The 26,857-nt window shown below is 43.2% G+C and overlaps 1 protein-coding gene across 3 annotated transcripts in view; it reads left to right on the top strand.

The window, feature by feature from the left end:
* Positions 1 to 26,857, top strand: part of LOC135899597 (uncharacterized) — a 373,133-nt gene that overhangs the window by 278,061 nt on the left and 68,215 nt on the right. For all 3 annotated transcript variants that reach the window (XR_011514086.1, XR_010563658.2, XM_070537557.1), the window contains one exon: positions 12,491 to 12,552. Coding sequence is in view for 1 of the 3 variants with exons in the window: in XM_070537557.1 (XP_070393658.1) it covers positions 12,491 to 12,508 (18 nt within the window). In the remaining 2 variants the exon portion in view is untranslated. The remainder of the gene's footprint in view (positions 1 to 12,490; positions 12,553 to 26,857) is intronic.

The raw sequence follows: 26,857 nt of genomic DNA, 5'->3' as shown, positions 1-26,857 counted from the left end.
CTTCCCTCTTATACGCCCGAAGAAGGAAATATTGCATATACAACCGGTATCAGCGTCGCATAAACGCTAGCTCTCTTTAGCAGAGGAAAATAGAAGGTATGCTCACACATGTGCGTCCTGCTCTGTTTATCTTTCAGCTTTAATGATTTCTCGAGTCACCCTGTCTTTGCTCCTTCCTTTGAGAACACATTTATCAAGGAATGGCTTGCACGTTTTTGACTCGCAGGACAAGATGTGATCAGCAAGTGTTCCACTTCGCCTATACCTGATATTGCGAGCATGTTCCATAAGGCGCTCTTTCAAGCACCTACCCGTTTGTCCGATATAGTGGTTCCCGTATGACAAGGGAATTCAGTACACGACACTGTCATCGCAAGTAACATAAGGTTTCTGATGTCTGACCATGCATCCTCGAACTTTGTTGTCAGCCTTTCCTATCTCGCACAATGTCACAAGTTTCTTCGAGGCTGAGAACACGACGGTTGCATTCGGTCGTTGTCCAATTCTTTTCAGATTGTGAGAAACCTTATGCATGTAAGGCAATACAACAAATCGCTTCCGTTCACCAAGCAACGGATTCGGATGACATTGAATTTCTGATTTCTGAATTGGCGCAATGCACGATCCAATACATATACCTTCCTTCATTCGTTAACTGAAATGGGAAACCTTACCACCCGAAGGAAAGGATATGTATTGAATCATGCATTGCCCCAATTCTAAGTAACCTGTTTTTAGCTAAATTGACAAGACTGTTGTCAGTCATCTAGAGGGCATGGACATAATCAAGATCTTTAGATTTGTAGAGGACTTTTTATCCTTGTTAACTGTGACTCCGGCTCGTAGAGTCGAAGGCTCTAAGCATTCTAACCATCGTGGAAGAGTGTTTTAATCCGTTTGTTCTAACAAGCGAATTGCCCATTAATGATTCCATCAGATATTTAGACCTCAGCTTCACCTGTCATGCTAATCGCATTTGCTGGGACTACCAACCACGCAGTGAGAAATCTGTGCTGCAATATCATTCTACGAACTCAAAACATGTAAAAGGAGCTATTTTCAGCATGTTTTTCCAAAATTATCTCCAAGAATCATGCACACACCTGATGAGCGACATTTTTGAACAGCAGTCGAAGAGGCTGTCTAATGCTGGTTACCCCATGCATGTTCAAGTGTTTGTTGCCGTGAAGCTTCTCAGGAAACTAAAATCAGAAATTTAGTGTCATCCGAATCCGTTGCTTGGTGAATGGAAGCATTTTGTTGTATTGCCTTACATGCATAAGATTTCTCACAATCTGAAAAGAAGTGGAGAAGAGGCGAAGGGACAACAGCCGCGAAGGCTGTTGTCCCTTCGCCTATTGGCTGTCCCTTCGCCTATAGGCTGACAACAACAAAGTGCGAGGATGTGTGGTCAGACATCAGAAATCTTACGTCACTTGCGATTAAGGTGTCGTATACCGAATTCCCTTGTCATGGGGGAACCACTATATCGGACAAACCGGTAGGCTCTTCAATTAGCGCCTTGTGAAACATGCTCGCAATATCAGGTATGGGCGAGGGGGAACACTTGCTGATCATATCCTCTCCTGCCAGTCAAAAACGTGCGAGCTGTTCCTTGATAAATGTGTTGTCATAGGATAGAGCAAAGAGAGGGTAACTCGAGAAATTATTGAAGCTAAAAAGAGAAACAGAGAAAGATGCACATGTGTGAGCACACCTTCTATTTTCCTCTGCGATAAAAAGCTAGCGTTTCTGAGATGCTGATACCCATTGTATAAGCGATATGTCCTTCCTCTGGCATATAAAGTTGATGTATGTGAAAAATAAAATTTGCTGAAAGTTAGCGCTCGTACTGTTCGTGTGTGTTTGAATTTATAGTCTCGTCCTCTGCACACTATTCGTTGCTATTCAGATCCCTATTTGTATCGATTCTTCTGAATTTTCTCTCAATCTATGTGATATATGAAAGCACCAAATGCATGCTCGTGGACATGTGTCGAACAACTCACTTTGAAGAAAAAATAAAACCAAGCAGGAATTAGAAAATGACGGCGCAGAAGAATACAGCACGAACGAATAACGTTTTGCGTAGAGTATGTTTAGAGCATTCTCGGTAGACGTCAGAGCTTTCCTTATGTTACCTGTCTTAGAATGTTAACTGCATCTTAAATTTTTTTTACAAAAACATGCGGCACCTTATCTTTCGGAGACCGGCACTATGGCCTCTTTCTCGGTGGAGTGTTATTAAAGTCTCGAAAGGCGCCTGGTTACGTCTATGCAAATCTGTAGGAGAATTAACGTTTCAACGGTTCATACGATGCGTAAGCAGGCATTGAAGATAAGCAGTTTTGGATATATTATTTAACTGAGAAGTACTGTAATGTACATGTTATTAGCAGGAACTTTCAGCATTCCTAATCGAAACCCGTAGTCCATATTACATTACTGAAATTTTATTCTGGTCAGACACCAGTAACACACTCTCGTCCGATACATCAACGCATAGCGTTACAAAGATCAAATTGTGTATAGTAGCATAGCCTAAAACTGCTCCCACTGCAAGAATACACCCACCGTATTCTTTGTTCTCGTTTTTCTGTCTCTTCTTTTGTAACGCGGCACTCAAACCGACTGCATAGTGTTAATGAAATCGGTCCGGGGACTTTTCTACGAAGAGTATGAGCAAAGTTACGATCCCTGCTTCCAAGGTGTCTCTGGCAGGCACTCATTTTGGCACACATCGTCCACGCAAACGCACAAAGCCAAGACTTCGTAAACGAGTATCACATGAGTTGCTGGATGCTACGACGTGAACCTAATATCTGCGCCCAAGCTTGCACTAAACCCAAGTCCTTGGCTTTAGTGCCAGTGATTTTATTAGACGTGATTCGTGCTCACACTGCGATTTTCAAATAATCCGAGCACAAAGGTGTCGCTAGAAAGACTATATTTACAGACAACCTGCTCGGACTCAGCAAAATCATAGACGCACAATATCATTTAAAATTAGTTCTCGTGGCAACAGGTCTCCTATGAATCCGCAAAACTATTCGTATTGTAGTACGAAACAAAGGATCTAGTTACTCAATTCTCTTTAATCTCGTTTGATCACATGGTACGGGCACATAAACAAAGCAGCAACTTCATGAATGAAAACAAACGGTTAATTTTCTTCAGTTTTGTTCAGATTAAAATGTATTTTCTTTGCCTCAACACGTCGATATAGGTTTAACATCACATGGCGCTATGTAGACTTCACTTTTTGTTCGATTTACTCGTCGTGTGATAGCACCTGAATTTTAGTACACGTTCACGCTTTGTCGTCTGTGACGACGCAGCGGCGAAAGTAAGACGAAAGTAAGATGCAAGACGCACAAGAACTTGCTGACAACTTCTAACCGCGAGTTGTTAGTCAGCGCCTATGTTTGTGACTTGCGCCTTCCTCTCGTGCATGTATTTCGCGATACTCTTACCATTCCTAATTACCAGTCGAAGGCGCCTCTAGAGTAGTTAGGTATGTAGCTATGCGTCTGGTTATCTGGCACTTCCTTGTATTTTGAGCGCTGCCGAGTCACCAACTCCCAAGCAGCTCGGCAACGTCGCAACAGTTCCTGCCAGGCTTTTTTAAAGTTCGTTTGTTTGTTTGTTTTCTTAGCACTGACGTTGAGTTGGGCCGACGCGGAGAGCTCAGCTTTTATCCTCCACTGAGAACTCGACGGGCAAACAGAAAACAACTTCATATGATAGGAGAAAACACGGGACGCACTCTGGTGCTTTCTACGTGCCTTGCTCCAACTCTCGGGCCGTATACGTCGCGGCTCACAGCGAGAGTGCCTGAAGGGAGTGTCACGCCAGATGTACCGTTCCGAATACAGTAGAATGAAAGCAGAGGCTTAGCTTCGCACTAAATACACTGCCTTACAAAGAAAGAAGGCCCACCGACAGCCGGCTTACAACGTTGTTAGCCCAAAGTGCAGCCAAATAATGGGAACGCCAAGGTAAAGTGAGCTCATATGAAGAATCGAATTACCAACGGCGACAACAGCGTAGGCGAACATGAAAGATGAGATGAGAGTAACGCCGGTTGGGAAAACTCGGGGACTTCTTTACCTCGCTTTTCGAGAACACTGCGCCGATAGCATTTTTTTATCAATCTTCTTGTTGGTTCTTGCGTCCAGCGAGAAGCTTCCTGTAACGCAACACTCCTGAAATTCAGGTCAGACACGCTGCTGGAGTCGAGAAAGAATCTTCTCTGTTTTGCTTTTACCTGTCTCAACCAGTTTAGACTTACTTTCTTGGCCAAGGAGAGTAGCATTGTGCTCTCTCTTAAGAATGCGAGCAAAAGTAATGTCATTGTGCGCATTCCCTCTTGAGTTTGTGGTGACAAACACTTCGCAGCTGACATTTTTTTCTTTTTTATTTGTTCGCGCGCCAGTAATAATTTACAGAGCTTTCAGAATGCCTTATCACGTCAGTTTCCTTAATTCAAGGTGTGAACTGCGATATATAGCCTTCTCTAACCGGCCAAGCGAGCTCGACGACTGCTTCAGGTGCATGAAAATAAAATAGAACATGAAACTGGAAAGCTCGATTTTATTTAGCATTATACGTAGGAATCCAACAAAAAAATAAAGGCAAGGCCAGTTCAGGACAAATGGGTGGTGTTTTAACAAACTGCATCATAAATAAAGCTAATGTTGAAATTTGCCACAAACAAGGTAATAAGCGTGTTTCCTTTATCGTAATTTTAATAATTTTCCGCAAATTACTAGTCCACCACCCCGCCGTCTCATTGTAGAATAAACTATCCATTGCCCGTTCTCTCTTTCTTTACGAATTGTAGTGTGTAATTGAATTCAGTCGCACTGCTTAAGCGTGAAACAACTATAAAAACTGGAACCCGCAGCTATGTAAACGTAGGTGCAATGGCGTATTCAAAATTTATGCCACGGTGGGTATTACAGAAGTTGTTGCTGGAGAGTACGGGCGATGGTCCAAGAAGGATTATTCGCGCTTCTAGTCTTGAAGATATTTCACTCGGCTGACTTAGAGACCCGCCACCGGAAGCGCCCCCGGCCGCCACTTTACTCCGTCCTGCCATGGGTGGTACAACCCGGAGCCAAGCTGCGGCCGGTGTAAATGTAAATGCGGCCGGTGTAAGCCGGTGTAAATGGATAACTGCGGAAGAGGCGTATATAAAACACAAAAAAGAGCAGCCACCGTCGGCGGGATCGCAATTCAGTGCCTCAGGCTAAATCGATGGCTTTCGCAACGTGGCTGGTTGGTTTCTCAGCGTGTAAGGTTGGTTTTGTTCGCACAGTAATCAACGAAAGTTTTTTTTGTTATGTTTCGTTTTTTTTCTCACAAGAAAGGGCGATATACGGAGCGCTTCGGCCATTTGTGGCAAGTTTGTAAAAATGCTGCATGGGTAGAACTTACGCGGTATTAGTGTTGGTCAGTCTGCAGAACTAAGACTTCTAATTAGGTCAATGTAGTTAACCGGCTTAAAGTAGCGACTAACTTTTTAATGATGCTGCACTGATGCAGGTTACCTGGAGTCGTCGGGTTTGAGCTGCATTTACTTAAATACGTTGCAAATTGAAGAAAGACATATTATTTACTACAAGATCTCATGGAATAGTTTAGTTTCAGAAAATTTTAAAATCCGGTAACATTTTTGAGGTCGAAGTTTTCGTTCCCTGCCAAAAGGCCTATTCATTTGCCTTCTAGTACTCGTATTTGCGAGGGACGTCAACATTTGAACATTAACCACTATTCGGCGACAATGTTGGTACTTACCTTCCTAACAGTCTTCCCAAACTTTACGGAGTATACAGTACAGAGTAGATATTCCTGCCTGAGATAGACAAGGGCAGCTCTACGTATCTCATCTCCCAACTCGCGCGCTGTGCGGCACCGTACCGAATAAGTGCCAAAACATGCCTTAGCTGCTGTGGAACGGCATTGGCGCCGCGGATGTGGTAGCAAACATCCACTTCAATGAAAGCGTGGACGACGCAACAGCCATAATTCTTGCTCCTCTTGTCAATAGGAGTGCGTTACGCGCATTAGTTCCAAGGTGTAATATCACTGAGTCTTGGTCAAACATTGCAAACGGCAACTCCGTTCTACGTTTGTCTCAGCACCGATGGGTTTTTGTGGTCAGGCCCTTTCAGAATGAGGCCACGGCAAGGAGGAGGAGGAGGAGGAGGAGCAAAAGAAGGAAGGAAAGGTAGGAGCTCAACCAGACGCACGTCCGGCTTGCTACCCTACACGGGGTGAAGTGGTTCAAGGGATGAAAAGAAAGGAATGAGAGAGAGGTGAACAAGGTACTCTCAGTTTGAACACGAGCGGTTATCCATCCCTTCACCCCTACAAACGATAACTGAGGCCAGTCGGTTTCATGAATTGTAGAAGTACCCGCGTCGCTTTGTAAACCAAACGAAATGAAACATGAGCGGGGTGGTTGATGGGAGACAGGAATACACGCAGCGGTCAAGGGGGAATAATTATATGCCCGACAAACTTGGAAAGTATGCCCGGGCGATTAATCAATTAAACTTATAATTAATTAAGCAATGCCTTCATCGTGAACAAGCTTCTTTTTTTTTTTAATTGTGGCTAAATGGTTGCAGTTACGTGAGCAAAGTCAGGCAGGCACCGGCAGCGTCGTTCTATCTTCACTGCAAGGAAAAGGAAGTGCTCCAGTGCAGTGGCCCAATTAGGCAGCAGCTGTGGATCTTTCAGGAACAAAGCCACGCGTTCGCGCAGCACTACGAGCCAGCGGAGGTAGAATGCGCTACCTTCGGCAACTGCTAGTGCATGAGCGTTAAACAATGTCCCTGCGACGCGTTAATAAGTTTTGCGTGAGCGATGGGAGTTCCCGAGAATGTTAACAAGCTTATTTGGGCCTTCGCAACTGAGCTTGCGATTATGTATGTAAATATATATTACCTCGAAAGTCGCTAGTTGATAGACATTATATGAGGTGCAGGTAGTTTTGATATGCTTCATGTGTTCAGTCACTCAATTTGATGTAATATTAACACAAACTGCTCATTTGTGGCGCGATTTATTTACTATTCAATATGTGCGTACTTGACTCATCATTGCTGCCTTTTTAGCTGACGTATATGTAAGTCAAGAAAACTTATTGTGCGCTTAAGCATTTCATTAAACGGTTACGAATAATGGGATACTTCTTTATCCGCTGCACAGCCCTATTGAAAAGGACAACGCTGCACACATAGATTGAGGCTGGATGGGCGAAGCAAAACAAGTATGGCCCCTTCAATTTCTCCGAGTTCAGAGCTTCTACTTCAGCTTGGGAGTTGACCAAGGCCCCACATACTACACATTGTTGGCTCGTTAATAAAGCTAACGCTGTTTATTTCTGTTGCCTCCTACCAAACGGGACGGCCGCCCTTGTGCATGCCGTCTAGGTCACCGTCTAGGTCACTGGCACAGCCTTTTATGAGATTTCGAATGCAACTGGTCCTTTCACAACGTTCCTATCTTCTTTTACGCCAACAATAGAGCAAAGCTTTCCATCAAGGCCGGTAAATACTCAAAGGGGAACATGAAAATACTTAATAGCGCATTTCGCACGCTAAATGAGGGGAACATAATGCATGGAAGCCTATACAAACCTAATGCGGAAGCAGTCATTTATGGCCGCCAGAAAAAAAAAATGAAGTGAAATCGACGTGGCAACAGTTTTCCCGAGAGAGAACGAGAAATTTATTAGCGCCGGTTCGTAATCCAATTAGCCGCTATTTGTACTTCACGCGCTTCCTACCGAGCTGCAATTCCTGAATTTCCTCCGACTTTTTTACATCGTTTTACAGCTTTCATATTCTAACAGGAAGAAACAAATACTGAAGCTGGCTGAACTAAAAAAAAGCAAGGCAATTTTTTATATTGATATTTCAAAGAAAGCATGCAAGACAAAGGAGCGGCCTTATCATAGCTCCGATGGCAATCACTAAAAAAATACGGTTTTTTACGTGCGTACGCGCCGCATGCCTTTCCTTTGCTGTACTTGTATTGTAATGACTGTGAACCTCCACAATTTTTGCAACATGCACGCTCATTACATCCTTCTTCTCTCAAGCAAGCTCTCCCGGTGTGAAAATTTAATAAGTTAATCTCTCCAACCTCATAATATTGATCAATGGAAACAAAGTTAACCAAAGATAGTTGATCGGCGAATATCACCCACTTAAGCTAATTTGTCGGCATAATCCTGTGGCTCGACCATTCTCCAAATTATGAAAAATGACGACTGAACCTCTCGCAAGGACAGTAATTGGCTTTGTGTGTTTTAACGACGTACCAGTAACACAACATTTAGGTCATGCTTATCAACTGAAGCCACGAAGTCCGTTTTCGTCAAGCATCGTTGGAGGTATTTTGTCTCAAATGCAAAAGCAAACAGCAGGCTGCATGGCTGTATTTTCTTTGCTTTAATAATTCTGATATTCACTCAAGTGACCTTTTAACATTCTTCTTTAGAATACCCAATTAAAACACAACGGTTTGAAGCGCACTTAGTTGGAGTCATAATTAGATTCCTCGCTACTGTGCTTGCTGTCAAGATGTAATGAGGCATGTACGGAGTACTGGACTTCCGCAACAATACGTCACAATATTGAGTGCAACAGTGAGCATGCATAAGCACAGTTATCGCGTCGTCGAGCACGAAATCAAATGATATCACGCCAGCAGATATAGACATCGTGACGCGTGATATAGACATCGTGACAGGCGAGTTATTAGTTTCACTGCTCTTAAAAGGCATCCGACTAAAGATAATTTTCACCGCTATGTTATGAGCTGCTATGAGGCTTTCTTATAAAGCTACCAAGAAACCTTTAGGTATATTAGAGAATGGCGTTAACCAGGCACATATATAAACACTGCATTTATAGTAGAAATATGTACTCGGTTAGGCTATAAGACAATAAAATAACGGGAAGCAAGAACAGCATTCGACAGGTAAAATGCTTTCACGCTCATTTTCTGTTTCCGCTAAACAGTCTTTGTGACTCGCGGGTCTCGGTCATTCTACAGTGACGGTTATATTTCCGCTATGACGAGAGGCCTTCGCTAAAATGCAAAGCGAGGGGCTGTACATTAGTGATGAGCCCCAGACTGACAGTAAACTGCGTTGCCACATGTTAAACGGAAATAAGGATGGTTCTAACGGCCCTGCGCGTCTACTGTTACATGGAGAGGTTAGGAGTCAGTTACGGTAGCCCAAACAAGTTCTCCGCGCTCCACACTGAATAATCAATGCCTAAGTACGTCTCAGACTGGTTCTTCCATAGGATCCCAAAATATGCCCCGTTAGGCATACATGTCAGTGTATAGATTGTTTGCGTGGATGCCATAATGATATCCAACTTGGGCAATAACAGGTCTAGAAGCTGCGCAAACAAGGAACGCGAAAACACCGTAGCATGACAGGTGCGTCATGCGACGGTCCGCGTCAAAACGCAAACTCTTGTACAAACGTGTGATAATATGGGTAATGACGTCATCGCAGACGCCATGTTTGAGTACTAAAATGGTGAGGAGCTGCGTCCAGGGTGTCACGTGAACATTACCTATACGTCCTTCTACCAAGTGGTGAAGAAGTCACGGACTATTTGAATCAGGTTACATTACCTCGTCATAGCTAGTCATCCTGAACGTTTCTGTTTACAAGCTTGATATAATCTGTGGCTTCTGTCCTGTGCTGTATTTCTTGTGAATGGGAGGGTCACTAGACGTTCCGAATTTTATGTTCTATTTCTAATATTTTCTTTAACTGCGTACTGCATCAGGACCGATAACTGGAGAGAGATCCCGAATCCTTAAACTAAATTGAAGCTCTTGAAACTGCAGAAGTGGCCCAAAAAGAGGTGCTTTACGTTTCATCTACCTGTCTCCCCGCATAAAAAGCATGCAATACTTAGGTGCAGCAGGCAGGTCGTAGTGTCTTGTTTTAATCATATTAGTTTATTTTATTTATAATGCCCCAGACAACTTTTATGTCACCCTGCATAGCAAGAACAGTCTGTCCATGTCTGCAAAGCTAATTTGCGATAAAAACTGATTCGTCTAAAAAAAAAATTACCTCGCCTCCCTACCACCTGACACGGTAAAAAACACTACATTATATTCAAATAAAGTATATTGAGATATGTATAAATAGGCTACTTTTTGCGTCTTAAATTTCGCTCAGCTGCCGCAATGTGAGACCAGTTTGATGCTTCTTTATTCTCTTTCCGGCGCATACGATAAAGATTGTAACAGCTGAGGAAAGTGAATCGCGAGTGATAGAAACGTTACTAATTAACTCTTCAACACTCATCGGGCACATTTATGCTTTACTTTGCTCTGCGCTGATCACTCCGTTCAGCCCTTAGCAGCCCTCAATACAACTTATTGAAGATTGCACCAATGGGGCTACAGGCTGCCTTAAATAAATAATGAACTGCGCTACTCCGCTAACGTCAATCCTTCCACAACTTTACTTGTTAAGCTGCCCTTTGTACATGCAGGTGCACTGCCAAAGTTTAGAACAGTTGCTGTCAAGTCTTGCGTTTCTTCAACTTCCTTCCTTCTCGTCCGGTGCTGTTAACAATGGTCTTGTTTTCAGACCTGGCGAACTTGCTGATTATGGGTGTTAAATAAGTGTGATTTCGTGCAGCTTCGTGCCGGCGCCTTAAAACTAAGCACCAGTCAGCACTATCGCTTGTCACTGGAGCGCAGCATGCTTCTATTGACAGGCTGTCTGCAACATTGTTGCCGTTTTGCTTACCCGGTGTCACACGTATTGCACAAAAACACTAGTATAGTCAAAGTAGGCAAAAAACTAATTTTCCAGACTCATGGTCTCGCCTTTGCGAAGGCAACCAACGGAAACAAAGTGAATTTTGCCGGCAATCACTCGCAAGCAGGACCGGTAAATGAATGCATCGCTTCGTATAGTGCTAGGATTCATTCTTTATTTTGCTACGAACGAGAAGTGCAACAGCGATTCTTCAGTGCACCTTCAAGAAGCGCTATTTCAAAGAAAAGGAATCCGAGTCTATAAAGCAAGTTCCAAATCAAGTTCCACATCACGCTGCACTTACTTCGCAATTCGTTTCTCCCTCCGTAAGGTTTGGCCGTTTCTGTATTCTCTCGGTGTTTAAATCTTTCGAAGGTTTGGGCAAAAGGAAATTGGCAGCAGGAGCGTGCCGAAACCATCCCTGTGCGAGTATATTGGATTATATTTTGTCACTTAAATTTTGTTTGGTTTCTTGTGCGATTAATTACCTACCAGAAATGGGTGTTCCAGCACTTTTTTCGTGCTGGCTCTCATGGTGGTTCATGTCCACAAATTCTGCTCATGACACAAAAAAAGAAAGTCTCTAAAAGTGCAACTGTCACAAGCTGTCACGTGCTCCCGCATGGGTTGCAGAAGATAGTGCTAGCCTTTCCTCCTTCTCTCATGTATAATCGGTGAGTCTAGCAGACTAAATCCGTAATGGGATCTGTTGGGGAGCTTTCATGTTAGCGATATAATCCTGATAAACGCACTCACTTATCTATGATATCACTGCTATCAGTTGAACACATGTTATTCCGACCCTTATGCCACATTTTAACGATCAGCAGCGACATGCATGCTCTCAAGTGGTGATGAAAGTTGATAATGACTGATAAAACTCTCATTACTGGTGCGCTACGAAGAAATAAAAATGCAGTTGAAAGTTTCCTAATGGTTGTTATTTTTTTTTGTGTGTGCTTCTGAGCTGAAGTGAATTATCTACATGCGAAAGTCTGCATCACATTTTCGCCGACAAACCGTTTGTTTGAACATTTCTTTCATCTGAGTTCTGGACGCGTAAACGCCTCCAACCTGCATATTGGCCCGCATTTTCTGGATGTAACTAGCAGGCGCCAGGTATTGTCAAACGCCTTAGTCGAATATGCTAGCGTGATACAGATTCTCAGACATTCAACCTTACAAAGACTTATCTCAATAACTACACTAGCGCAAACTCTACAGCGCAGCGATCAAATTAGGTTGTATTATCCCGCTGTTTGGAAAGACATTACCTGAAAAAGCTATGCATTTCGTAATAGCCTATCAATGCTTATTATCAAAACTGCTGTTGAGCACAGTATTATTTTCAAAGATTTGTGCATTCACCACTAATTGACACTAACTTCACAATGATATCGTGCCCCTCTAAACCATTACTGACAAGTAACTCACTTATACGTAGTTGAATTTGCTACCATCAGGCAAATTTTTGTGGCCACTACTACTATGAAGCTTGAAAACTATTCTTTTTTAATTTGGTCTCCACTTCATTTAGTAAATTTCAATGAAATGTATTTTCGCTTTTTCTGTTATGCTTTTTGTGTCCCAAAGACCTACCGCAAAAAACAGAACAAAGTCCAAGAATAGAGAGCGCTTTTTTTGCTACGTAAGATGAATGTGTTTGTGCAGATGCCGCAACAATGGTAATGTGTGCAGAAAATGAAGAAACGTAGGAGCGAATTCTCTCTATGGTGAGTACATAAGATCCATCCTCTTTTTTATCTTATATCCACGTTCCACTGGCCTGCAAGTAATAAAGCTTGATTATGCAGTGAAATAAAAAAACGATTGCGTTTCATCAGGAGATCGAAATGCATTGAGATGGTGCCCAAAGGCAAATGAAATAATACTATAAATTGAAGCATCTTTTATTAAAAATGAAAGAAAACGAGAAAAAAAAAGGCTTTTTTAATTCTCTACAACAAAGTCTATCGCGTCAATGAAAAAATTTAGAGGCGAATTATTTTATCGAAAATTGGTTATCGAATAAAGACAAAGAAGAAAATAAACACAATTTCTGAGAGTTGATCGACTTTTTGAGAGAGAGTATTTTGGATCAGGCAATTTCCGCTGCCGTTCTATCTACAACATAGGCTCTCTAAAGGTATTACCGTGGAATTACCGTTCGATTGTTTCTGCTTCTACAGATTTACCATATATTTTTCTTCTCAATTTTCCCCAGATGAAATTGTCTTACAAGAAATCTAGCTTTCTAATGCTTCAAAGCTTTTTCTAAAAAATTACTGATTATTTCGTTTGGATAAACCTGCCAGAGTGGTGGCGTTGCTTTCTTGATTTCAACTAAATTTAGTCGCAAGGCGACGATATTCCATCAATGTATGCCTACGGAATGCGAAATTTTCGCATTAGACATAACACTCCCAGGCTGCTGCTCCTCTTTTACCTGAGTTAACTTATATTAGGATACCCGATGTCTAGACATCGCATTAGCTTCCTGCAGAAAAGCCACAGTTTTCGCTGGTGGCTTTAATTCTCACCATGTGTCTTGGGGTTTTAAAACTGATTTAGGTGGAAAACACCTGTGGGACTTCCCTCTTGATAATAATCTGGCCTGTCTAAATTCAAAAGTTGCTACGTTTGCTCGCTGCCATTCTCAATCGGCCATAGCTCTCACTTTTTGCAGCTCGTCTCTATCTCCCCGTGGAATACTATAGACTGCGCTACAAACAGCGAACACCTTATTACCTTTGAGATTGATTTCCCCTGCGATTTCTTTCAAAAGAAAATATACCACATTTGTAAACTATGGCAAAATTCAAAAGGAGTTTAAGTCTACGACGCTTTCCCGTATGGATATGCAAGAGAATATTAGGGCTAAGAGCCTCTGTGCAGTTTTACAGCGTTCCTTGAAGAATAGATCTTGTAATTAACCTTCGACACCAGTAAATCTTTCAGTCCGCGGTGGAATTCACAATGCACGCGGGCTCAAAGAAAACAAAAAGATGCTTTGGAAGGTAGAGAGAATGCACTGGGGATGGGGGATAGGGGTTAGAAAGATGACAGAGAGGAAGACACAAAAAAAAAACGAACACGCACACATGGAGACACACACAAGAGGCGTTCCAGTTAAAGTCGTTCACACAGGCCGGTAGATCGCAAGAAATGCAAAAGCGCTTTCACGGCCTTCTTCTGTATACGACTGTAAGGTAATTCTTTGTAATCACTATCCAACCAATTGGAGTGATTACCATTTTATCGCTATTTTTTCAAGCGTACGGTAGCTAAAGCAAAATATGAGTATGATATAAATAAATTCACTTATCTGTATAAATCGAAAAAGAAAGAAAGCCCTCTTTAAATTTTTACGCTCTCGAAAGATGATTCCTGTTCAGTAAATATTAACGCCTTTGTCCTTTAGTCACGTGAACTGTCCAAGTCATTCGCAAATATTGGAAAGGGAGTAGAAAATAGGTTCACTTCAATAGTTCCACCGTACCTATAGAAAGCATTACCGCTAGAGGAATTTAGGGAAGTCTCATTGCAAGGATTGGCGGATGTTGTTCGCTTTTTGTTTTCTTCAGTGCCAGGTCCAGATGGAGTTACCATATCCATGGTAAACATTCTGCGTGAATGATCCCCGCAAGAAATTTTGAATATTGTAAACCACTCTTTAAAAAATGTCTGAATGCCTTCAGAATAGAAAATTGCTAAGGTAATGCCTATACTTAAAAAAACAGGGGGTGGTTATTATTTAGATAATATTAGACCAATTTATCTGACATCCAATTTGGTTAAACCAATAGAAACGATTTCTAATGGCCAAATTACAACCTACATTTCTGAAAACTCAATACTTAGGCGCAGTCAAATCGGCTTTAGATCTGGGTGCTCGATATGGTGTGCTCAAGTAGACTTAGTTGTGTACAACTTGCTCGTCACCGAAGAGAATATTCGGCATTAGTGATGCTAGATTTGGCTAAAACTTGTGATTCAGTGGAGCATGGCGTACTGATCAAGCAGTTAGAGAATTACAGGTTTCCGAAATAAATCACTGCATGGGTTTCAGAATTTTTAAGGGAAAGAGATTTATACAGTTTTCGAAGCGGATATTCACCGTCTAGGTATAAGCAGAAATGCGGGGTACCACAATGGTTCCTGTTATCTCCTGTTCTATTTAATATATTTTTAAGCTCCACCCCTTTGCTCCAGGACATTCAGGTATACGTTCATGCCAATGACATCGATTTTGTTTCATAAAGTAATGATCTGCGTTCACTTTATCAATCGTTACAAAATTACTAGTGCACTTTTGGGACTTGGATTCAGAACATACATATGTCTCTGAACGTCACTAAAAATGGGCTTCTTCTACTTCCTTTATATGTTCCCGTTCACATTTCACTCATGTATCGTCAAAAGTTAATTTCCCAGTGGTATTCTCTTAAATACCCGGTCACATATGATCGGACGCTAAACTCGAAAAGCCACATTGAAGAAGTCGCGTCTAAGGCAGCTTGTGCCGTGAGATGGCTGTGTAAGGTTAGTAACCGACGATATGGGTTGCGAAGACATACATTAATTATAATATATAAAATGTATGTCCGACCCATCATGGAATTTGGTCGTGTCTTGTTTTTGGGAAGCTTAGCTTATAAAATACAGCCCCTGATTTTATTAGAAAGGGAAGCTCCGCGATTGTGCCTTGGACTACCCAGGTTTGTTGCAAACACCATTCTGCATACCGTGTTTAAAAAGAAGATTCACGATCTTTACAGTCCAAACGTACCTAAAAATTTACGATTCTCCTGAAAGAAAATCAATTTATGTTTTCATTAATGAACCAAGTTCATTTTTTTATTTATCATTGGCCGCGCATCGCACACCTCAGACTATTTGTACAGGCACAGCTAAAAATATTGAATAAGCAAATCTAAAATATTCCACGATAAGCCTCCACATAGTATGTGATATTTCCCTCCTAAATATCACACTAATGCCATACCAATATTTAAATTATCAATTACTAAATTATTTTTCTCGCCTGGAAACAAGTGATATAATAGCCACTGTTGCTTCACTGTCTGAAGAGGAGGCTGGCGCAGGCATTTCCTCTCCTTCTCTTTGTTTTTCCTTTTCTATTCGCCTTCCAGATTACGCGCCTATTTTCATAGCAGAATTTTGGCTATCGTTCTACCGCTACGTAAACTTGCCGCTAATCAATCATCACCTGTCGTAGTTACAGATTCTCTATCGGTGTATGTGTCGGTTTCTATGGCAACGAATACAGCTATCTTAAGTACGTTTCGAAATTTTGTCCCTACAACATTACAAAAAATTAATTTGCTGTGAGTGCCTGGCCACTGCGGTTTATAGTTAAAGGAAGTGGCAGATTTATTAGCCATAACGTCCTTAAGTGGACCGTTCATATCTGTTTTACCGGATACAGCTTACATCACTGCATCGAAATACAGAAAATATTGTTTGCAAGATGGTTGAAGTAAATTATCGCAGATGCCATTTCCAAACTTTCAGCATCTAGGTTTTTGCTGGAATAAACAGTGGTGTCTCCTCGGCAGTTAAAAGTTACACGCACCAGACTGCGCTGTCGCATCCCGCATTTGAATTTTTATTTGCATAGAGCTTGTCGGATGATGTCCCCTTTATGCCACAATTGAAAGGAAACTCTATCAAAAGCCCATTACTTTTTGTCATGTAGACGACATTCACACCGGAGAAAGGTATTGCTCCAAGCTCCACTCTGCAAAATTGGATTAGGGTTAAGTATACCAGTATTATTATCATTTGGGGCCTCGACAGTGGCCTATAGTCACAGAGACGTTTGTCCGCAGTATTTGATTATTTAGCTGAAACAAAACGATGGTCCTGCTAATTACTGTACCTTTATTCTAGATATCAAATATGCATTCATTTCACTTAAATTGGTTTCTGTAAATTCTTTACTAACGTTAATTTCTCCTTGAATGTAGCCTCTCTTAAAATTCACATTTCAGTTAGTCTGACTGCTCGCTCGCATACTAGTCTAATTATTGCAACATCCCCTTTTTTCATTTCTCTTACTTTGCGTTTATCGGCTTTAAATAAGACTTTCCCTTAGCTACCTCCTGCCACCCGATTCTTGGCCTATCCCCCTTAGTGAATGCGAGCCATGGCAGGTGATTATTATTATTATTATTATTATTATTATTATTATTATTATTATTATTATTATTATTGTTGTTGTTGTTGTTGTTGTTGTTGTTGTTGTTGTTGTTGTTGTTGTTGTTGTTGTTGTTGTTGTTGTTGTTGTTGTTGTTGTTGTTGTTGTCAACAACAACAACAACATCACCAAGTAGACAGCACGAGAAGTGAATCTGTCGCAGCAACGAGGCGCTGCCTCAGCAGCTTTTTTTTCTGACGTTACACCTGGGAAATTCAGGCTCTCTTCAGGAAATAGAGTGCTCTAACTTTGCTCGCGCAAGGAGTTTTCCGAAGCAATCTCGGCGAGCGGTTCCCCCTTTCAAGCCAAGGCGACCTCCAGCGCATACCACGAAACCCGCGTAAAAGCTTAGCAAGTTGGCCGTAGACGACTTTTCATCGTTGTTACCGCATTTACTCGAATTTAGGCCTGCGTCGATTCCAAGCCAAGCCCCCAAATTTCCAAAGTAAAAAAAAAAAACACACATTTCATCGAGTGCAAGCGGACTACGATAATAGTAAACAACAAAGAAAAAAAAGCAAACGGCATTTATTACGAATGTCCAGTGCCACTGCGGGTCCGCTGTACTGACACCGCTTGCTCGATACCATTGTGTCAATGTCTCGCCGAAAGCAAACTCGTAGAAAACAAATGACAGTGTACGCAAATTAGTGCGGTCGAAATGGTGCACAGTGAGCAGAAGCGCTATTCTGGACATTGTCAAATTCAGCCCTCTTGTCATATACTCTAATGGGGACATTTTGAGCCAATCAGAGATGCCATGCAAGCTCTCTGAACCAATCAGAGATGACAGAATGGCGAATTTGACAAGGCGGAATTTGAAAATTTGCAGAATAAAACTGCTCTACCATGCTGTGCGGGTTGAGAAAACTTAATAATGATAATAATGGCTACTGTACTGTTTTCTCCCTTTTTTTTTGTGTGTGTGTGTGTGTGGTTGGGGGGGGGGCTTTAGCGTAGTGACATTCTTCCAGATTCAAAGGCTCTCCGACTGCTAGCTTAATCGGCATTAAAGTCTATTTAAAGATACTGTAACTAATGCTGGGTTACACGAAATACATGTCGGCTTATATTACAATAAATACGGTACTTTGCACGCATTACGGAAGGAGGGCAGAAATGAAAGAAGTAGCCTGGGCTTTCAGGGCGGCTGCGGTGTCCGCCACTGCCTCGCTCGCGCTACGTGACGTTGTAGAACGTTGGAAAATGCTCCCGTTTCCTTAATAATCTGCGTTTCACCTCTTTTCATACGAGGCGCTGCCTTTCTTGCGCAAGGGAACGACCGCTTGGGAATAGTCGACGGTGCTAGTTCTCGGAAACGTTACATATTTAGGGCGTTAAAGTATGTCACGCACACCAAGAAAATATAGATGCCTGCACGCGCCGTAGTGTTAAAGGTTAAATAGAAGTGTTATATACCGGCTTCTGAAGTTCTCCGCGTTAAGTGGCGGGAGTTTAGTAAACTAATCCTCATTTTAACTACCTGGAGTAGCATGTATGGCGAAAAGCCCGACTAACAACTCCAGCATGTAATTGAAGCTTGTTTCTCTCTCTCTCCTCAGCGATCCATCAGACAGCGGCACTGGGTCCTGTTTGCAGCCGCTAGAACAAAACAATGTCATGTATTTTTCTATCGGTATTTGTTCTTTGTATACTTTCTTCGCGTAAGAGGGTGGTTCATTGTCGTTGATCGCGACTGCTACAAGAAGAGTACTATAGAAGGGAACACGATTATAATAAACAAAGGGAGAGAAAAATGAGTCTTTCTGCGCGGTATGCTAAACTGCGTTAGCCAGGCTTTCCCACACATACTTGCCCTAACCAGTAGGGCCTTGTTCACGCTAGTACCACAGCTAAAGCTGAGACACGCATTTTGAATCCTCAGACGGTGTCCGGAACAGAGAGCCACACCTATATATGATGTCACCAGACGGCAATGTTGACACTTTAATTTCTACTCTATAGCGCGACGTCGCCTTACTTCGGTTAGACGAGGTGTATGAAGTAGCGCACTTGCGGGTTTTTGTATATCGCATCTGCTTATTCTGGGTTCCTCGTGCTTCTCGCTGAGCGATTCCGGGTGCGAAATTGCACCTGCTCGTCTGATCTTTCAGTCCTCATAAAGAAAGCGCAGATCAAGTAAGCAATTTCTACAGCGCTACCTTCGTTTCCCAATTTTAGTAGTAGAAAGGCTCTGTCGCTAGGCTCCGTGAAATACTGAATGCATGTTAACTACCCATTTACGTGATAGCATGAGGCTGTTCTTCTTCACAGGGGGATTGCAAATGTTAAGAGACTCGAGAGCAGAACGCTTCATTGCGTCAAAAGCATACACAAGGTTTTCTTCTTTAGGAACTGGCCGCAGCCGGTTATACACCAACTGCAAAGAGCATACCAACAAAATGAGTGCCTTTCAGTAAGGTACCACCCACGTCTTTGAAGTGCTCGAAGAAGAGTGAATCACCTAGTCTCGAAATAACTCAGCTTCAAATCGACTGTGTCGAGTTTCTGGGTGTTTCTTTTTATTCTTTTAGAATATTCCGACCCATAAAGAAACCCGATTGGCACAATAGCGTATGTTGGGACTCCCTCCACAGCTGACCAATCCATCGTATGCAAATCTCGCAAGTGTAGCATTGCTGCCAGTAAGTTGCTCGCCTTCGTCCGACAAGGCATTATACGGGCGCTCAAATCTGGGCGTCCCAAAATATGGAAGACATGGACGACAAGACATTGACCTCCGAAGAACAATCGGAGAGTTCCGATGAGATGGATATCACGCTACCTTCAAGTACAAATAGGCTGAAGGAAAGAAATGATAAGATGAGACAGTCTTAGCAGGTTCTGGGGTTTTCGTCCGGACATCATAAGCAGGAAGACGCGATGCACTGTAACACTGCAGGCCGCAACATGTGGTTTCAGCACGTCGGCAGTCATTGGCGCATCCAGTAGGAGGGGTCTGCAGGGGTCTGTTGTTTCTCTCTCCCATAACAACTGTTGGTGTCACTTTCTGTTTCCTCGAGAAGTAAATAAAGTATACAATTTTCACGAATGCATTCACTACTTTATTTGCGTCGTTTTCTTTTTCTTTTCTTTTTTTCATCCGTCATTGTTTCTCCGCCGTTTCATACACTGAAGTTAGTTGCCACACTACGAGTCTCTCATCCTAGGAGAACGGTTCAAAGCACTAAAGTTAAAGTTGATCCGGCCGTTCTCAGAAATCTGAATTTAGTGTGAATTTCCAGTGCGAAGTATCATGGAGGCTATTAATTCTTTGGTGCTTCAGCAGACTTTCAGCACGTCCATAGGAGGGCATAGTTCCCTATATACGGCTAATCTTGAGAATGGATCTAGAATTTGGGAAACACGTTAAGTTTTCTGAACATGCAAATACCTGGCAGTTTTCAAAAAACTTTCTTATTCTCATGAAGAGTTAGCTTTTAAAAGGAATCGCGTCTTTTGCTGTATTCGATGGAAATGAGCTTAGTGTGGCAGCGCACGAAGCTGTATGTACCACGTAACTTATTCACACATTTAAATGTGGAGACATTCGCGCTTGTCCTTGCGAAAGATAAAATTCGGCAGACAAAGGCAAAGCTGCCTTGGAGCGGTTGAGCGTAAATCTCCGAATCTCATAACTAGGTCGGAATATTTCTCTTCTTCTATTCTGAAGCAATACAGGTTAGAATTTCGCACGAATATCTCAGCATAATCTACGCATCGAGAGGTCATAGGGATTGGTGCTATGCCGGCGATTGGTCAACGCTACCCATATCGTAGTGGTGCAACGTTCTTTCGTGGACTTCTGTTCATACAACAAAACCAAAGCCTAAATGCGCCTTCTCGACTCACTAAGGGTTGCGTTGCGCATAAATGGCTGTTCAGCTGCCAGCTCACGTAAGCTTCAGGTACTGCTTCACCGTCTTTATTGCAGCACACGAAACTGAGGTATTTTCTTGTCCTATTTCTTTTTCTTGGCATAATCCACAAAATGGGCATTGTGCAAGCGTTCATCCTAGGCTAATAAAAGGGGGCGCGCTCTTGATCAAACAAGCATCAAGGCTCCCTTATATCTCTATTCGTATTCTCAGGAGCGTGATGTTACGAAAATCATTGGTCACCCGTGAAGCAGCTGCATAGGAGTACGTGGATGAACTGAAGCAACGGTATCAACGCATCGAATTAAAACTTACTGTTTAATTATTGCTTTCCCAATTATTCCCAGCATCTCGTCCAGGCACCCCTTAATTCCTTGGGTCTGTTTCATGCGAGCACGTCTACACTAACATCCACTCCCATCCAGCCCCCTTGCCTCGCGAAAGCTTTCCGTCTACGCCCAAGCTGAATAAAAAAAGCTGATGACAAAATAAATCTGGCCAGTCATGGTATACTAGCCGTACATTCATGCTGCAGTCAATCTAGTTCTTCAACGCGCAGCGGCGAGAACTTAAGTGTAGGCCCTTTCCATTATAAAACTACTTGCAACCACGAATCATATGTTCTTGTTTTATGATTGCGCAACATGCCAAGGTGTCGTTTTACCAAATGCTCCCAATCCTACTCCCTTCCCACACGTGACATTTTCCACTCTGCCAATTAGCTACTACTTCCCGTAACGGAAAGTAGTGTATATTACTTTTCCCACTCACTGCAGGGGAGAAAAACATCGCCGATGCTCAGCAAGTGTTTTTGCTGGCTTGCCGTACGTTTTACTATATGTTCCTAATGGTCCAGCGCCAAGCTAAACACGCTGGCGTGCTTTAAGGTGACTGTCTGCTTGGGTGGCAAGCCAAGTGAAAGCTCAGTGTACATAACTAAAGGAATCAGAAACACTGGAAGGAGCGACTTTACGTTAGCAACTTGGGCTTAGGCTTTTTTTTTTTTAGCATGGCCAATGACAGCACACACTACATCCCTTTAAAGGATATTCAAGTGAAGACGGGTTGCGGGGCAATGTTCCGCGGAATAAGAGCAAGTAAAACAAGTGTATTGAAAGGTTGCGCACTGGTATCACACGTAAAATTCCGAAAGAAGCAGTGCGAACCTTGAAATACCAAAGATTTCTAGGCGGCGCCTTAGCCGGGCGGCGCGGTCACTGGTCGACTAACAAAAAAAGGAAAAAAAACGCGCAATGCTCACAGTCAACCACGTCTGCAAATGAAGCCGAACGTGTGTTCGGAGAAAAGGAGATGAGAGTGTGACTAGAGAGAGAGGGAAGGCTGTCGAGCTTTGCCAGTCCAGCTTATTTGTCTAGTATGCCTCCCCGCCTCCCCATTACCGAGTTCGTTGACAAGCTCAAATGAAATTAAATGAAAAATTGTTCATCGTATTCGCCTTCGTGTCACATTCGCCAGGCGTTCTACACACTTCATAGGCATCTCTCCACGCTGGCACACTTCCTGTGCCAGTGCGGAGAGATGCTAGACGTTCTCAAGAGCGCTTTCGATGACGGAAACCACGGAGGAAGCTTGGATGCCATCACCGGGCTGTGCGTCCGTTGAAGGATGATAACCAGAGAGCATGTCTGGCCATTGAAGAGCTATTTGCGAGTGCGCATTCCAATGAAAACAGACAGCCGGCTAACCGCCAGAACGCCTGTCTACTTCCACCTCAGCTTCTCCTCTTCAGCTACCCCATATATATATATATATATATATATATATATATATATATATATATATATATATATATATATATATATATATATATATATCCCTCAGGTGGAGGTAATTTGCGTCTGGAGACAGCGCTGCCAGGAGGGATATGTGAAACTACGCGACAGGTGGATTGACACTAATAAGACTGTGTTTTTAAGCATGCAATTCTTTTAGCTCCTGTTGTCGGCGACCTTCAAGTGGCCTTCAGCCAAAAGCCACAGCCATTATCCGGGCACTCGAACAAGATCAGGGCAAATTGCAAGAACAAAACGAGATGATTCGGGCAGCCAACCAAATAAGAAAATGCGGTCTCTGGCCCCCAACCCTTCGTACTGGACCGCATTCCATACGCTAGTTACTGCCCAAAGAAATACAAAAAAATCTTGCTTCCGAGTTCTGCCTAATGTTTGATCACAATATCACTCCAGCTGCAACTTCTAGTACGCTGAACTTTTATTTGTCATTTGCAATAGCGACGTTCAAAAGACAAATACAGGGCACCGTACACTTCATCGTCATCTTTTGGTGGTGATACAAGAGGTTGTCTGGGCTCTTTTGAACACCAGCGGCCCGTTAGTTCCGCGGTGCGGATTTCACGTCGTCCCGATAGATGGCGCCACGTGGCGTGGTGCCTCCTTCAGGTGGTTTTCTTCTAGCTGGGCAGTACGCTCTGTCTCCCTGGCTTCTTTAGATGCCTGTCGTGCCGCCTTCAGCCGGTTGTCTTCTTCTAGTTGGGCAGCGTACCTACGGACAAGTGCACAGCATGACGTGGTGTGGTGTGGTGCAGTGTGACGTGGGGGGGGTGTGCCGTTGCGAGCATGCACTACACCCATTTTGAGATTGTGGCTAATATAATCTCCAACCAATCTGCTTTACCGGTTACCATATTATGCTCACATCTACTCTCGATTATGGGAGAGCCAGCATTGTATTTATTTGTTCTAGCATTCAAACAGATAGCCTTAAATCCGGCGCCAGCGTTACTGTGGCTGCGAAGTTGTCCATGAGCGAAAGTTGCCGTATACATCTAAGTATACGTGTAGGCCATGCCTTGCTTTGTGTCATGCGGTGTATGTGGGTTATGTTGCCCCACCATCCCATCAGTAAAGTTACCCATACCTTGTCTTACATTCTTTACAACTTTATTCCTCAGAATTTTGAGAATCACAGCCCACAAACAATTGCCATGAAACAAAACACCGACAGCGCATGACTTTTATGTTATATCTCCCAGAATTAAATATGAAAAGTGCCACACAATTACAGGAACCTGGAAATGACGTATTTTATTTGATGCGAATGTGCACAACCTCCGGGAATCAGCCCACGCAAGAGGCTACGTTTCTACAAGAAAGTTCGCCTTCGTGCATGGCATTCGGCGCCCGCACTTCCCGGTGAACACATGGTTACATAAGTTTCAGCTGCTGGGAAGCCTGAGGCGCAGTCAGGGATCTTTGAATGCTGTCGCGTTCCGCTTCCACTCTGTTTGGCCCTTCCAGTCTGCATCGCAAGTTGCCATTTCATGCATATATCTACTTTCGATTGCGAGGGAGCCAGCAATTTTTGCCTGTTTCTTTGTGCTACAACCAGCTCAAGTAGTTTTATGTTTGTTTGTTTTTGTTCTTCTTCAAGTTGCGTTTATCTATTCTGAAAAATAGCGCGCACTCTTCATTCTGTTTCGGGACTGCGCCTGCACAAATGGCGCATTATGAGAGATATATTGGACGATCGCCTGACGGCGCATTGTTTTTCATGCAGGGTTGGCCAGAGTGAGAGTGAAATACGATATGGCAAATGTGTTCACGTTAACCGGCAGAAAAGCTTCTAGTTTATTACCCTGCGCTGAGAAAAGGGAAGATCGATAGAAATACCGGAAGAATGAGCAGAGAAATAAAGCAATGACGCAACAAAAATTTAAGGGATGAGGAACACTTCGGAAATCACAGTCTCTCTAATAGGCAATTTCAACGTAAAAAAAAAAATTCAATAGCGGCTTGACCAACTTGCAGCGTGACGACCGCATGTGCCGGCATTACACAAATTTGAATGATTGACCAACCTGCAGCCGTGCAAGTAAAAGTGAGTAATAGAAAACGTGAAACGGGTGATAGTTCAGTTCAGTTCAGAGGCAGCCGACAGTTTTTTTGTCTTCCTGGAGACCTCTCTTAATTTTTGTACGTTTTTAATACATGCATAAAACAGTTAAAACCTACAACGTGGTATGGCCAACAAGAGCAGCGCTAACCTGACGCGGTGACTTAGCAGCTATGGTGTTCCATTGCTAAGCACAAGGTCGCGGAATCATATCCGAAATGTAAAAGGCGAAAAGCGAAATGTAAAAAACGCACGTGTCCCGTGCAGTGGAGGTGTTTTAAAGGTCCCCAGGTGGCCAAATTAATGTGGAGTCCCCCACTGAGGGGTGCCCCATAAGTAAATATTTGTTTAGCCACGTAATACCCCGTAATTTAATTCCCGACAGGCGCTACCGTTTCTATTCTGATTTCAGGTGCAGCCATTTTATGAAAAGGTTTGCGTTACTGCAAGTTATTGAGAAATGGCCATTTTTACTACACAGAATTTTGTATATTTGCTACCATCTTCATTCGTTTCATACCTTTAGAATTTCTCTTTCATGAATGTTGAACATTTTGCGTTTACTTGCATCTCTCGAGTCGAATTCGCCGACGTTTATCGATTTGTCAGACATTGCTGCACTACTACCGAATACGCAGCAGTCGTACTTACCAGTAAATGGCGGCAAAAACCATGCTCTTTGCGATTCTCTGTCATCCCCATTTAGCATTTTCATTTACTCATCTGTCTCTTCTGTTCTTACCCCTTTATTCGCTATACATCAAATACAGATTCTTCGAGTTTTCGTTCCTACTAAAATTGAGCTTGTCAATCTCATTAGCACTGCTATGATAATTATACGGCTGCATAGTTCCCGTACAGCGAAAACGTAAAGGAATATCGTACGGCACTGCCGTCTGCGAGCAACAAGGCCACTGGAGACGGGTAATTGCGAGGGATGGCACCACTCGTGGGCGCTTAAGAGCCAAGCGAAGAGCCTCGCGGGGAGGAGGAATTCACCGCCCGCCACTGCAAGCCCGGCTCACGAGAAACCTGGAAGCAGAACAAGCCATTTGTTACCGCTCCCCTGCCCCGGAATCCTGCCCTTCTGCAGCGCTTCCGCGGACCACGGAGGCCGTTCCCTCTGCTCCCAGAAGGTCCGCGTTTGGGAGGGGGGTCTGCGTCTGGACCCCTGGGCTATTTCCCCGAGGATCACGCTGACCCTTCCTCTTTGCGAGCCTCGGCTGACCACACCGAAATCAGTGGCGCGTAAACGGTGGAGGCCACCGAGCTTAATGAACGTCAGGACCGAGCCAGCGCCGGCTGCGGGGGAGGCCTGTCTTGAGCGATGTCCGGCGGGGCCGCGGTGTCGCGGGTTCCCCGCTGTGTTGCTAGCAGCCATCGCGGCCCGCGAAAACGCTCTCCCCTCGGCACTGTCGAATGCGCCCAGTGTGCGGGTGCCGAGCAAGTAGACAAACTTCCAGGGCGTTTCCACGTGCGATTTTTTTTTCACGCTATCTTATATATGCAAATTCAATTATTGAAGTTACACGAAGCCGAAGAAGAGACGGTGCTATGGTGTTTGCATGCGTCGTCAGTGTGGCTTTTCAGCCGTCCTAAAAATAATAAGTTTCGTCTTGCTCGCTCCGAACAACCTTCTAAAAAGTAACTGATTTTACGGTAATATTCATTTACGAGAATGTTTAGCCTGTAATATCTACTATAGTTCTTTCGTACTATTACGCGCGAGCAGAATTCTGTAGAACGTCTGAAATAATTGCCCACGGTGAATGCGTCTGCTGAGACATCATCCGTATATACTTAGCATTAGCAGCAATCTTACTCAGCGGTGTGATTCTTCGTGTTCCACAGTCAGACAAACGAACCGCTCAGGCAACACCATTTGTGATTTATATTTTACATAATGGCAGCGCGTTATCATTTTTTTGTGTATTTCAAATTTGAACAATCGCTTTACTGGCGATGTCGGCCCAACTACTGCTCCACATTGCAAGAGCCCGTAATGTTTCCTCGCAATACGGTCTTCTCGAGCGCTCCTTATCAGCATTATACTGGCACTTCAGTAAA

Source organism: Dermacentor albipictus, chromosome 4, assembly GCF_038994185.2.
Source record: "Dermacentor albipictus isolate Rhodes 1998 colony chromosome 4, USDA_Dalb.pri_finalv2, whole genome shotgun sequence".
Classification (NCBI taxonomy): domain Eukaryota; kingdom Metazoa; phylum Arthropoda; class Arachnida; order Ixodida; family Ixodidae; genus Dermacentor; species Dermacentor albipictus.
This window is presented reverse-complemented; position numbering and strand designations above follow the sequence as displayed.